This window comes from Pogonomyrmex barbatus, unplaced genomic scaffold, assembly GCF_055798465.1.
Source record: "Pogonomyrmex barbatus isolate J1 unplaced genomic scaffold, ASM5579846v1 scaffold4, whole genome shotgun sequence".
In the NCBI taxonomy this organism is placed as follows: domain Eukaryota; kingdom Metazoa; phylum Arthropoda; class Insecta; order Hymenoptera; family Formicidae; genus Pogonomyrmex; species Pogonomyrmex barbatus.
The window spans coordinates 6,341,983-6,357,457 of NW_028297138.1; the positions used below are offsets into that span (position 1 = coordinate 6,341,983).

General features: G+C 38.9%; 1 protein-coding gene across 1 annotated transcript in view; it reads left to right on the forward strand.

Moving 5' to 3' along the window:
- Positions 1–15,475, forward strand: part of CrebA (Cyclic-AMP response element binding protein A) — a 27,632-nt gene continuing 12,157 nt past the window's right edge. Inside the window, exons 1-2 of the mRNA XM_011640491.3 lie at positions 1–524; positions 3,510–3,735. Coding sequence (XP_011638793.2) covers positions 3,670–3,735 — 66 coding nt within the window. The 5' untranslated portion in view covers positions 1–524; positions 3,510–3,669. The remainder of the gene's footprint in view (positions 525–3,509; positions 3,736–15,475) is intronic.

Consider the following 15,475-nt stretch of genomic DNA (forward strand, 5'->3'; position numbering starts at 1 on the left):
ATTGGTGGAACGGCGGCGATTGAAGTGCCTTACGGCGCCAGCACGTGCGGCATGCGGCCGCCGGTGCGCGATCTCGCATTCATTCTCGCGGAGAACGTCGTGCCGCGCGCATCTCGTCGGACGGTGGTATCCCTACGGCCTGGCACACCCTGCCGTTTTTTCAAACGGCAAACAGGATCGTCATTTCCGGCGCTACCAGCCGGAAATCGACGTGCCGGTGCTCGGTGCTTGCGTGTATATGCGTGCGCGTTTGCAAAACAGCCGGTTCCACGCGCGATTGGCAACTCCGAGACAACTCGTGAGTGCGGGTGTTGGCTATCGATCCCACCGGTCCCGCTTTCTTCCAGCGTTCATTGGCGCAGCCGTCGTCGCCGGGGCTGCTGCCGCTGCTGCCGCCGCTGCCGCTCACGATCAGTATACAAGTGTTGTGCCTTAACGTAACATACTTAGAGAATTAGCCTCTGTGATTCCCCCGTCAACGGAGGTCAACGAGAGAGAGTTCCTTCGTCCGCGTCTTTTATCCGGTGAGTAATGACCACGCGCGCAGCGATTCCTCTCTCTTCCTCGCGTCTCCTTTTTTTCTTTTTTTTTTTTTTTCCTTCCTCTTTCTCCTTTTTCCCTCTTTTTCGATCGTCGATCTCTTCTCGTCGTTCTCGCATCGCACGCCGGTACCGCTACTCGGCGCGCACAGACAGCCGGATGCGATCCGGTGCACGTGCACGCGCCGCGCCGCGCCGCCGTGCCGGCGGTCCGTTCCATCTGGTGCGCTCCGATTACAACGACCGGATTTATTATCGCGCCCAGGGACCACCACGCGCACCGCTGGGCGTGCGGCTATCCGAGAACGTCGGACACGATGAGTTCCCGGGAGATTCTCGGCCGCGAGATCGAGGCGAGTAATGCGGCGAGCGCGCGGAACATGCAACTCCTGGCCGCCGATCGATGGGCCTCGCGGGATGAATCTCCCGCGGCATCTCGAGGGCCGAGTCATCTTTTATGAAAGCAGAATATCGCGTGCTCGTATCGAGCGCTTATATTTATTATTGTTACCGTTTAAATGGGTTTATATTTCTACCGTGATTTTTCGTTGACGTCACGAGCGTGCGAGTCACGCGTATCAAAGTTGAAGTTTAGTTCGCGGAACTTTCCTCGCGTCTGTAGCGTGACGTTCTCTGAAAATAGTATTTATAAATTTGACGTTTCGTTACCGTGCTTCACGTGCTCGTCGCAGTTGTGCGACGGAGAGAAACTTGCTTGCGGGTCCCGTACTCTCGTCCATCGATACCTTTCTTTTTCTCTCCGGAAATACCAGTTTTGATTAACATCGATTGCTAATGTGGAATCGTACGCGCGTCGAAAGGTCGGTCGAATCGAGCCAGACGATTGCATTGGAAGTGACATTTGCGCGAACGAGACGTTATTTTTCTCTCCGAGAAAAAAGACTGTAGGAAACTAAAAATAAATATATAAATAGTGGGATAGAATGTGCGCGAAAATTTTTGAAGAGATTGAAAAGATAAACTTTTGAAGAAAACACGCGCATAACCGATGATGTTTGATATCGTTTATCAGTGACCTTCCGCCGACGATTTATTCGTGGAAGTAGCGAAATAGATATCTTCGGAAATAATTTTCAAGTGACTTCAATATAGCGATATCGTGATACGGCGCGTGACATACGTGACGCAAACATTAAGTAACGAATTGTTACGTTATCGTTATGAACAGAAATGTTTGATGCGACGCCTTCTACGAAAGAGCGAAATCTGTTATTTCGCGTTGACGTGAAATGTGAAATTTAATCTCATTAGCAGACGCTTGGAATAATTCTCGAAGGCATGCTTGAAGGGAGAGAGAGTAGAATAACTGTATTTACATCGTTCATTATAATTAACATTTTGTTATATAACTGTTTCGCATCTATGTGAAATGATGCATCTACGTAATAATATATGTATGTAGGATTATTAAGAGAATCAAATGCGCGATATTCTTTTGATGATTATCCTCGCGATTACATTCCGCGGCACGATCGACGAACGAATACGTCGAAGCGTTTAATCCTCGTAACATCAGCCATGACGTTGCCATGCCGTGTAACATCAACTTTCAACAGGAACCTCCACATAGAGACTGCTTAATTCCTTATGCATGGATAGTTCTTTTTTTTTTAACGGGAATCATTATCTAGTGTGTAAAAAAAAAGCATCTAAGCCTACGGTCGTAAAAGAGAGAGAGAGAGATCAGATTTTAGAGGAGAGATTTATGCCGCGTATGGCGTAATAAGAAGTTAATTTCTTTTCCCGACGTTGAGCGAAACTGTTTGGAATTCTCCGCGTAGTCTAATAAGTTTCCTCCGCTGTGATTTTCTGGACGATTACGTCTGTTACATATGTGGGAAGTGATTCAATTGAACTTCATACTCCAAGATACCCCGTCGTACTCCAAGATAACTCTTGATATTTCTTTATCTGAAGATTTATTTTTTACCTATCATAAAACTATAAAAGATTCAGAAAACATAATTCATTCGAATATATAGCCGGTTTTTTTACTATCGCGTTTGTTTGAAAAAAGAGCTGCGGATACGGGATGATGACAGATGGATAGGCGCACGTGTAAAAACAGAGACGAGATTACAAATTAGTGTACATAATTATAATCCAGCCCAATATTTCGTTGTTGTCACTTACATTATCGTATAACAATCGAAGCAATTCCTCTCTCTCTCTCTCCCCTCCCCCCTCCCCTCTCTCGCTCTCTTCATCTATCTGTCTGTCTATCTCGCGACTGGTATACTTAGCCCATGAAGACAGGTCCATTGAACTCGTTAGAAGATCGCGGCCTGTAATACATGCTATGCTATCATAATATAGGACAAAAGGCATTAAACGCAAAATCGGCCGCGACAGATAATACGACACGCGCGATATCGCATACGGCGCTGAGGTCACGGATGCACACGTGCCTGTGTGTGCGCGTGTGCGTGTAAGTCGCGTCCGTTTATCGATATTCTTCTTACCGGATCCTGTCAGCATCGGACATCCGGTTGGATCTCCTAATGACACTTACACCTTAAACCTTCCCTGCCTGTCTGTTAATCGAGCGAGACTTGCCTATACTTCACTCTATCGCACAGCCACGCGCTCTGCCTCTCACTTCATTCTTCTTCATCTTTATTTACATGCCGCAAAAGTTCGCGACATTATTCTTATCTGTCGCTCTTCTTCGATCTAATTTTAACTGAATTGCTGAATGTACTTTTGAATTTATTTTTTTCCACTTTCCGTGAACAGCAAGATTCTATTTTAAAATCTTAAAAGAAGAATTTTGATATTAACACGTACACACATGGAATATCTATCACAGATCTCAAGATCTTATTAATGTAATTAAATAATGCGCCGTACATTCGCGAGTTTCTCTTCAATTTAATAAACAAGAGGAATAATTAACAATATCCACAATAATTTCGGATCACGAGATTACGAGATAATCTTTGGTTTCAGATATCAAGGGGCTTGTGAGTTTATCAAAGAACGGTGGATCCTTCTCGTGGCGACAGCATGTCGGCGGTTTAATTTCCTTCGTCCTTCATGGGCGAGTACCATGTTCCTCTGACCTGACAACTTCTTGCACTATCCGGAAAGCTAAAGGAAACGAAATATCATGGCGTTCTACGACGTGGGAGCGGGCGACCTCAAGGAATTGTGGGAGTCTTATATCTCCGAAGCGGTGAGTGCGCAACTTATATATATTTATAAATATATTTATTTATATAATTATATATATGTATATAAAATTATATAAATAAATATATTTAAAGTTTTTATATATATATATAAAAATTTATTCTTAGGAACAGACTTTATGGAAAAGCCGAGAATTTTTAAGAAAAAAACAAACATATTAGTTTTTCAAAATTTTCTTTAAAAATCGCTTCAAATATTCAAATATGATTCATCGCTTCAACATTATATGCCATTCACCGAATTTGTTGCGCCTATGACGCACATTGTACCTTCTCGCGAAAGTGTTCGTCTCTACAATCTCGAACGAAAGGAAGCTCCGTTGGAAACGTAGGGACGCCTACGTTCTTTTGAGGGCCGTACGTTCGCAATCCTCTGCGTATTTATTCGAATATTTATGTCAGATCAAAAGAGATGATAAGCGACGGCCTATCACACTGTATTAACTGACGCAGTGAAGTATATATTTTTAAATAGCAAATAACTTTGTTCGCGTTATCTATCGTGTTGTAGATAGAAATATACGTGGAAATATATGGTAGTTTATAAAAAAATATTTATTTTACAGCACTATTCCCAGAAGTTTATAAATTTCGTTTTATTTATATATTTTATTTACATATAATTTATTTACATCACGTTTAATAAATTTATCGACTAAATGTCATTGAAAAATACATTCATTTCTACCTTTTTGCATATGTCTTCGCGATAACTACAACGTTTGACAGTTAGAGACGTCACATTTGCAATTTTTTTAATTTTCAAACGATACCTATTTTAATTAAAATACAATATTGAAATATATCGCATTGAAAACAAGGTTTTATTACAACGAATTCTGATTTGAAGGCGAATTACTTTTTTTTAACGATGTATTTCTTTCCGATCACTCGCAATATTTTTTTTAACTTAATATCCCCAGTGCAAAGAAAGTACATGACAGCTTATGAATTATGAATAATAATGGCCGCATATATTCACATATGCGTCTCGCATATTGTCATATATCATTGCGCTTATGGTGACACGGTTGCGACTTGCGCCAATTAAGCTTAAGGGAACGAGGAAACCGACAAATTTACATGATAGCGCCACATCGGACGTCACAGCTTCGATAATTCTTCCACCAGTCGCACAATCGTCACGTCTATTCTTCGCCGCTCTCACGTATCTATCTACCGTCCCGACGAACACGACGGAAACTATTTTTCATCGTTCGTTGCATTCGCGACAGCAACAATGGCTTCGCACATGCTCCTTTCATTCTCGCAGCGTGCGTTCTTGTCTCTTCGATCGGCGCGTAAAATGGGACACGGTCGCAATTCCTCGGTCCCTTTCACGTCAGAATTTTCTTTCCGCGGCACGCGAGGGCCGACCTCGTCGCATCGCCGACAAATTAATCCTAATCATTAACGCGTCGCGTCTCCGTCGTCATTACGCCTCGGCGTCGGCGTCTTTTCTCGCCGGCGAATAAATGCCAATTCGCATGCGGCCGCTGCCATTTTACGCTTCGCCCCGCGTTGGATGTGTACTTATTATTAGTTATTGTTCCTCTTATCGGCCGCCCGCTAGCTTCACGTGTTCGCCAAGTAATTTCGCAGGTCCCCGAAGCGACGACGCAGCTACGCCGGTATTTTTATCGTTTCCTAGAAGGTCAGCGATACACATGACCAATCCCAAGTTGGAAATAAATTCAATCGTCAGTCAATGCGGCAGATACCATCGTCTCGCGGACGACTCGAATTAATTTCATCTCACCGGTTTGATCATCGTCTTCTTCTGTTGCACAACAACGATAACGACTATTATCTTCTCACATCTTTTCACAAATGCATTCGAATACGTTCATTCGAATACATTCGAATGTATCGTCACAGTTGAGTTGCGCCTCGCAAACACCTTGATGGAAAGATTAGCGCCACTCGAGCGCGTACTCGCGGCATTATGTAGCCTATGTATTTGGGCAGTAAAGTATTATAATAAGTTTGCGCACCTGTGCAAATAATTCTCGCATCGTTTCTAACTAAATACTCATAGGCGCACATCTCTCGCGAAGATTATCCATCTCGATTATCGTTGCCGCCCGTATGTACAGCCATTAATACACCACCAAACGCGAAACGTAGGAATACACTTTTCGAAACATCGAGCAACGTTTCTCCTTCTGTATATCCTAATGTATATTTAACGACGCTTCTCGTGAGGATTTCCCAGAGAATTATCGAAGCTATTAATACCTTCGGGAAGTTCGTCTGCGCGACGTTATTCCCGGTACTCTAATGTATTTTTAAGATAACAGATTCTTTTTAGCTCAATAGACGCGGGAAAGCACGAGCTTGCGACTTGCAGGAAAACACTGATAAGATTCAATAGAAATGTTTACTGACTTTCTCATGCGCATGCTAGTTTGTAGTGTACAATGTGCCTGTACTCGAAAGAGCCTTGCGGCTCTACGTTTAGCCTCTTGTCGCGCAAGAGGCTAAGAGGTGGCCAATCGTACTTCTGTATATATTAATTACAGTTTTATCGATCGCGGCCTGTCACATATTCATTTTCGCAGACCCGCTTTCCAGACGACCTAAAAACTGGCCCCAGCAAACGTGACGTTTATCGCTGATACGTATGTTTACCTCATTGAATAACGATGACGCTTCGTTACACTCTCATTATTTACGAGGAATGACTTGTGTAACTTGTTTGGATTGTTTGAAAATAAAAGGATCAGAGTTAACATAATTTTAAAAGAGTAACGTAAGCGCATCTGTACATATTATTACTTCTCAATTCAGTCGAAAACTCTCGCTTGCTTAATATTATGACTAGAGCTGTGCGCAAATATTTTCTCTTTCTCTCTTTCTCTTTTGTCTCACTTATCCGAATTTGCTGAACAGCATAAAAAAATCTGAACGCTGATGTCGACGACGAGTATATTATTTACGTGGCGATTGTTCGAGTTTGATTCCTCTCGAATTTTCAAGATATGCTCGATTATTTCTGCATAATAACGAGTTATTAATATGCATCGATTCGACACGGCGTGGCGACTGCCGAGAGCGTCGTAATAGAAATTGAAAGGCGAATCGGCGCATGCATGTCAATGCTGTCTCATCATATTTGGGAGGGTCAGTCCCCTTTGGCAGGGATTACGTCAGGCAACGGACAGCTCGTCGCGCGTGCAAATACCAGCCAATAAAACCGTTTAAGCTGATACGGGCGGATACCTCGAAGGAAAATCAAGCGGAATTTCGCGCGTGCTAAATGCGATTGGGCGCGGATTAGAAACCGCGATCGGGCGCCCGCGAAACGCCCGCCGTTTTCCAACATTAGAGGCGCATTAAGCTGACTTTAATCGCCGCTCGTAATGAATCATCCTAATTACCGATTATCGCTAGCGCCAGATATTAAAAATATCGATCTCTCGCTCAGCCGACTTTCCTCTCGTTAGTAATAAAAAAAAAAAAAAAAAAAAAAACGACGGCGATTTGCCGCCGGCGCGAACGAGATTGATCAAGCGTCATTACGCGGAAGCGAGCGACAAAACAACCCGGCCGACGCGACGCGGCGTAGAAATGCAAACGCAAGCGAGTGTTTGCAATGCACCGGCAGCGAGCGATCGATGCAGATTCTGAAATTCCGCGCGGCAAATCAGAAATCGATCGTTACCGCAGACTTTTTCGCGAAGAGTCGGTATAAACCGATACTGTTGCAATACATTTTTTTTTTTCTTTTTGTTTATTATGAGGTAACACAGCTGCAATTAATTCGTTATCTGTCTTGTTACGTTAAAGAACACTTGTCCCGATAAACATTATTACCTTGACAATGTATGTCGTTGTGTTATCTCAAAGGGGGGCTTATTTTTAGTATTTCTACTGGACAATGATATTTCATTTATGAATTTATTATTTTATTAGTTTCGTTCGAGTTTGTTTTTCGTATATTTATTTTTATTGTAAATTCGTATTTACGGTGCCAATGTCAATCGTTTACATAAAAGGATCCAAGTGATCAAAGTAAATGTTTCTACGTTATTGGAAATGTAGGGCGTGCAAAGTAATTTCGCTGCAACATTTGTAATCGTGTCTAAGCTCGTATATTTTGCGGTTTTTTTATCGTGAGCGGTATAAAGCAATTTTCCTCACTCGTTTGTCGTGCTTGCGCAGGTGCCACTGACGCAAGCAAGTGTTGATAGCAGCAGTCTTTGCGTTACACATCGGAGCCTTGTATCGAATTGAATACCTTGCAGTTGCTCGTGGGGACGTGCTGCTTCATTAAAGAAAAAAAATTGACACAATTTTTTTAATTGATACACAGATTCGCGATGGCGATAAAATTAAATTACCGTTTACGAAAGTGTAATATCATAAATCAAACAAATACTGTGAAAGTATTTTGGAAAACTTAGACGTAGTCACGCTCTGATAGGAAAATTATGCTCCGAAGTAACTGACGTTCTAAACAAAAGTGAAATCACAGATTTTTATCACACATTCATAAATTATTACGGTATTAGGCATTTTATTTGAACATTTCTCAGCGTGACATTAATGTAAAAATTGAATATCGAAAGCCCTCCCGATGGGAAAGCTTTCGTTTCAATCAGTCTCCTGAAAGAAAGCACAATGGAAAATACTTCAAAAATAATTTTCTTACAGTGTAACACAAAAATATCGATTGTATCAACACGCGCGGGAAAGAAAAATGTCGCTGATACGTTGTTATCATAAACAAAGGGTATTATATTTCCTAACAGAAACAGGAAGCGTATCGATATCGTAATTTCTTGTTTCCATCATCATTTTATCGATCACACAATATTATTTTACCATATCGATGTTTTTTTTAAGTATGAGTTAAATAAATCAGTGTAGTAAAATAATAAAACTAAAAGTGATTAGATTATTTAAATAAAAAAAATCAACGCTAATAATTAATTTTAATAAAAAAAAAAAATAAATTACTATTTGGACGGTAAACGATTATGTGACCGTTGCCTTGAGAAATTTTAATTATTTATTTATCATGGAAAGTGACGTACGGAACAGCAAGATTACATATCTAATCTAATTAGGGTAAAGAGATAAATATAGTTATGGTGTCGCAGTAGAACACCCACAATAATCGCCGTAGTAATGCCTGTACGAGAAAAGTCGTGGTTGGTTGCCTTCTAGCCCAAAACCGGAAGCAGGAATATGTCGAGTTCGCAACACCGGAAACATAGAAGAGTGGGAACACAATAGTGAAACGATATGTTGCGACATTCATCTCTTCATATAGCAAATATTATATAAAAATGGGTAACTTCCGAGAAACGAGGTGAGTGTCGAAGTATCACAACACTTGAGTAGCGTTCATTTTTCATTCAACCCGAATCAATTTTTTTTTTTTAAAGATAAGCGTAGAAAACAAGTAAATATATTTTTCTTTTTTCACCGCGTACCATTAATCTTCTAAACAAATTCCCGACAACGGCAATTTCTTTCTCGTTAAAAAAAAAAACTGTTCCTCTCAAGAATTTTATCTGCTGACTATGGAAAGTAGGAAATAACTCAAGGTGATATGGATGAATCACGCGCAATTTTATGACCTGACAACTCGCCGTACGCGATATGTATCACGCATCTTTCTTCTCAAAAGCAGCGACACGTCGTTAAACTAAGCGAGTCTCGAACGTCGTCGGTTTCTACGAGTCGACTTTCTATCCCAGACAAACATGCCGAAATAGAATTCCCTCTCGATCAGCTTTCCGCCCAGGTGAGCGGAACTCCTCCTCGGCTCCTCGATTTCTTCGCGACATCGTCGCCGAGCGTTCTTGAAAAGAAAAGAAAAAAAAAGAAGAAGAAGAAGAAGAAGAAAAACGCCAATTGCCGATTGGCGATCGCTCATTTTCTAGCGGCACACTTCCTTATCGCCGAGCACGGCACGATTCCGAACGACCGTGGCACGAAAATAATTATTGTTTTTCCCGGCTTCCCGTTTATTTGCACGCTTCGCTTCCCCGTTCGCTTCTTCATTACGCCGCGGCTTAGCTCACGGCGGCGAGCGGACGAAGGAAAGGATCGGAAGAATTCGCGACGAAATCACCGTAGCGTGACCTTTCGACATCTATATCAAATTCTCAGCGGTGGTATTCGACTTGTTAACCGAGACGAGAAAGTCTCGAGCGACTCTCTGGAGAGACTTCCTCGTGCGCCTTTTTTTTTCTTTTTCTTTTTCTTTTTTTTTTTTTTCTTTTTTTTATCGCGTCGATCTCTGAAACAGTTAATCGGGGCTACCGGATTGGTGATCTTCGACATTCCAGATCCGCATCGCCGCGCTTATGAGTGACGAGGATATCCTCGTAACTTCTTGATCGTAACATTTTTATGCCGTAACACGGAAAGGACTTGGATCGTTTCTACTAAAAAATGTAATTTACGAAATAACTTATAAATGATCGTATTATAATATAAGTTTGAATTCTTTGGAGATACGTTGTACGAGTGAACAATAAAAGTTGACCGATTCGCACGGGATGCGATTGTTGCACGTTCTTACCGTTTCTGGCGTTCTTATCGTCCGTTCGCATAACACCGTTAGGTGCGGGATTCTACCTTTGTATATGCGTAACCGTAAACTTTTCTTCCGCGCACGCCTGCGCGCGAAGCTATTCTCTCTCTTTCTGTAAGCACGTAATGGCACGATACATGGCCGAGCTATAGAGGATTTTCCGTTTTCAAAGGAAAACGTGTCTTCTTAAAACGTGTCCTTACTTTCAAAAGGAAACAAATATTTTTCTTTGGACACAAAGTGAAAAAGTTTATATATTATACCCGATAATATAACCCGAGACACTACCGTGTCTAACGTGTCTCCTGATATACGAAACAAATAGAATAAAAATAAATTTTAGAAAGAGTAAGAATAAAAATAAATTTTAGAAAAAAGAAAAAGTTTTCTATAAAATTACAAATTCGTTAATGCAAGGACAAACTCCAGTTGCATAACTCCTCGCATTATACAAGATGGTAGATAATTTCTGATTCGTTTCTATCGTCGTTGGGATGTCGAAGGTCGTTTCTTCAGTCACTCGTATGTTTGTAGAGAGGAGAGTTCGTAAAGGGAGTTTGTAAAAATACGAAAGATAATTTGATATCGTGTATGAGATTGCAACAATATTGAACTCTGCAAACGATTGCGTCATCCGGATGAGAAAATGCAGATTGGCAAATTTGTAACACTTAATCAAATTAAATGTCCTTCGAGAACAGGAACAGGAATACAAATACGTTGTATTGAAGGGTAGGGCTGTCTCACGTAATGCGCACAATGCTGTTGAGAAAATTAGATGATCCGCGAGAAAATATTCTAACGTGATTTTACATCGTTCGAATAAATAATCTCTCGCAGTTATCGCGCTCAACGTTCACTCACTGTATTATAGCTGTTACAAGCTGCCACCATTCAGTCAGTTGAACACAAACGACTCTCAATCTTTTGATTACCAACCGGCACGGAACTATTATTGTTATTGCCGCGGCGCCTGCGGTTCGTGAATGAACGCAAAAATTCGCACGTGCAATCCGTCACACAGATCTATAACCGATCGAGAGAGGATCTTTCGTGTAAAAAAAAGAAAAAAGATACGCTCCGTTTGAGTTCACGCGAGGTAAAACAACGAGAAACAACGGTTGTGCGATTTATAAAATAACGGAGAAGAAATTCTCTCGAATAATCCGTCGCGATTACAATCGCATATTCATCAGCAACGCGCCGCGTTGCTTTCGTCTCGAATGACAGACGCTCGCTTATCCGTTCATTATCATCCATTAGTCGCCATCCATCGACTAGATATTAAGAACTGATTATCTTTGAACCAAGATAATGATGAAGAATGAAAAGTTGATTAGAACTTGTATGTGTGCATAGAAAGGATTTGTTGAAAGATCTAAAAGTCTGATTTGGTATAGATGTCAAAAATAATTTTGTTCGGCCATCACAATTATTATAATGTAATCATAACGTTTAAGCAAAATGATAATACTGCAAAATTTTTTTACATTTTTACAATTTTTTATATTTAACAATTAATTTAAATATCCTAGATAATTATTTCGATGGCCCAACAAAATTATTTTTCAAAACTGTGTTTCGCCATATTTTGTAAAGCCTTAAAGCCTTAAAACTGTTTTTTTCCCGTAAAATTAACTCTTTAACAAATAAAATCTATTACTTCAAACAAAAGAAAATTTTTCTGTAATCATTAGTATTTATGTAATTAAATATTTCATCCTCTCTTAAACGGAAAGTCGAATGCCGACACGAAAAATAATATCGATCCAATAGAGCGTGATATCTCGTTCAGCGTTCCCGTAACGATTTGCCGAGATTCTACGTTGCACAACGAATTGTTCTCTTTCTCTCCCGGTAAGAACTTGAAAATTTAAAACCGAGAGACTTTAGAATTCCATTTAGCTTTTCCGCTGTTATCGACGCTGCAACTTCTCATCAGAAGAATGAAGATAAAACCGTCACGATTACAAACCCTCTGACGATTGGTGATTTGTTCCAAACACATATATTTCTTCTTGGAATCTGTAGATTTATATTTCTAAATTGTTGCAGTTTTACTTTAAAAATAACATATGTAGAAATAATATTGTGTCAGTATCCCTAAGAAGGGATACTAACACAATAAAACCAATCAGGGAAAATTCTACTCATTCTTCAGATCTTTCACTTTAAGATATTTTTATCTCGGCGCTAATACACCGTTAAGCTAATCTATTGTTGATTGCTCGCCGATAGGTCAGTCAAAAATTTTTTCCGGAATGTTGGTATTCTTCATAAGGGCGTACAAATCTTTCCTCCTCGAACTCGTTTCTGGTGCACGATAATTTCATCTATGTAGGTCTCGTCGATGCCATCGTCGTACGTTATTTAAGGCGGTGACTCCACTCTGTTTCTCGTTGCTTTAAGCAGTCTCGTTGCTGTATATTGAATTCGACTCGTATTATAGCGATGTGCGTTATCATAGTAGCCTCAAGAGCCTCCTATAAAAGATTTTCGATAAAAGTTATAAGAGATACGAGGATTTATTGGTGCGGTAGAAAAAAAAATCTCTCGAGGTATTTAAAAATTTTCTAAGATATTATAGTTTCAAAAAAACATTAGAAAAATGAATATCTCTATTTCCTCCTCTGATCTTTCAGACACTTTCACATCATCAATAACAAGCTGCTTTACTTCATTTTAATTTCTAATCTAACTTTCTATTAACTTGATAAAATTATAAAATTATAGGCTCGTTGTAGGCTTGAGAAAGAATAGTGGATCCTAGTTCATTTTACCTAAATCCAAGCTCATCTCGACAAGCCTCTCGCGTAACCGGTGATGCAAGTGGTCGGTCGCCAGGCGCGACTTTTTTTTTTTTTTTTCCCCTTTCCGATGCGGCGCGCATTTATCGGGCGTGTTAAACAGACGCGAGCGATTCGTCCGCAGGTATAACGGCGATAAAGCGAACGGTGGCCCGGGCGGGATCAGCAGTGCTGAATAGTTACGCGTACGATGATAAGCTCTTATCAGCTACGTCCGCCATCGCGCACCACGTCTTCGTTGACTTCCTTCGTTGCGTCGCCCTTTTCGAAACCTCTTACTTAGGAACTTACTCCTTACTTTCGTCTGACCTAGTTGATAATCGGCGTCGATTTATATGTCACCTATTCACTCAACTGTTATCCACGTATGCACCCACGTGTACACCAAGAGCTCACTTCGCTGAAGTTTATTTTGCTCTGTTGTATTTAGCAAAATAAGTATGCATGCCGCGAATACTACGCAAATAATGATTATCAAGTTTTTTTTTTTATTGTGTTTTCAAGGAAAGTAGGATTTCCCGGAATTTCATGTTTTATTTATTAAACATATATAATACATAGAATAAGTCAAATTGATAAGATACTGTAACATTGATTATTAAATTCAGTTAGACAAAATGTATTTCTGTCCGAGTCATTAATTTCAATGTTGTAGATTACTATCGCTGAGGAATTTGCTTAGAAGAATTTAAGAAGACTTTTAAATTATATATGCTATATTTCTTATCTTTCTATAATTATTTGAATTATATTTACCGAATAATAATATAGGAAATATTACATTAAATAAAAAATAGTAACAAAGTTAAGGATATATTATACCTATTTTTATAATATAATTTTATAATTTTTATAATTTTATAATTTTTATATTTACAGTGAAAAAATTATGAAAAACTTACAAATTATTCTAAATTATATTTAAAAATAATAAAAAGTTTAGCGGCAATTTAGGATCTGAACTAAAAATTACTTAAATAAATGAACAAAAGTATGATGCAATGTAATTAAGAAATAATGACAAAATTTCAACGAATTGACGAACGAATCTCTGTATTACAATGAAACTTTACATAAATCATCTTAAATGTTTTAATATAAAAAAATGAAATTTTATTATTATTTCTTAATTACATTTTTGTCATTATTTCTTAATTACATTTTTATTAAAATACATTTCTATTTTATATTTAAATAATTTTTAATCTAAGTTTTTAAGTCATTGTAAAATTTTTTGTATTAAAATGCTATCTAAAGACTAATTTTTTTATAATTTTTTCATAATTTTGTAAATAAAAAAATAGGTGTAATGAGTTCATAAGAAAGTATCTGGTATCTTACAATTAGATAACTTAGTGATTACGGAGAAAAAGATTTGTTGATATGTTTGACAAAGATAAAAAGGGGACAAATAAAGAAAAATCAAATAGTGTGTGATATACTACTAGTGATTAAAACTATGTTATTATATAACTGATAGAAACCAATTAATTTGCGTCCTTGACATATAATATTATTATAATGAACTATTGATCTGAATATTGCATGTAATCACCAATTATTGATAAAGTTAGTTACATAAAAGCAACCTGCAGGCACTTTGACCCATACTTTATAATTACACGAACGATTCCAAATTATACGCAAGTTCCCAAGAGTTCTTGTATACAATACAATCGTATCTGTGAAGCATTTCACAAGTCACCGTGCATGCTCAGAATTAGAAATGTCTTCAAAATTGAATTGAAAACGATATTTATATTCAATGGTTCCCACGACTATCAAAGGTAATTGAAAAAACAAAAATAATTGCAGTTATCTCAAATTCAAATCCATGGAATGACGTAAATTTTCCATGTTTCAACAATTTCAAAGTTTTTAATCAATTTACGTTTTCTTGAGTGTTCGTCTCATGTATTTTTGTAACAGCCAGCAACAACAGTAGTTGAAATTGACTTTGCGATATTAAATCTTTTGACTCTATCGCAGGCTTATTGTGTTGCCCAATAAGCCATTCGCTACCTTTATTGGCCTCTCGGATTCAAATACTAATCGATGTAGTGATATATCTCGAGGCCACAGGCATACGGAGAGAATGGTCCTCTACATTCGATTCGAATTATCGTCGTTGATTGTTCCATTCTTGGACACAGTAACAGAAAGTAATAAACTCGTCAAGCGATAGTACATATCAAATATTACATATATATTTAACGCAGTTACAAAGTCTCGGCGTTACTATACGCCATTTGCTATTTTTGTTTTTATCCTGAATATCTATCTCTATTCTGTTTTATCTTGAAAATTTACGTAATATCATCGAACTATAGAAACACGTCGCGTCATTTCGTGAGTGAGCAAAGTTTG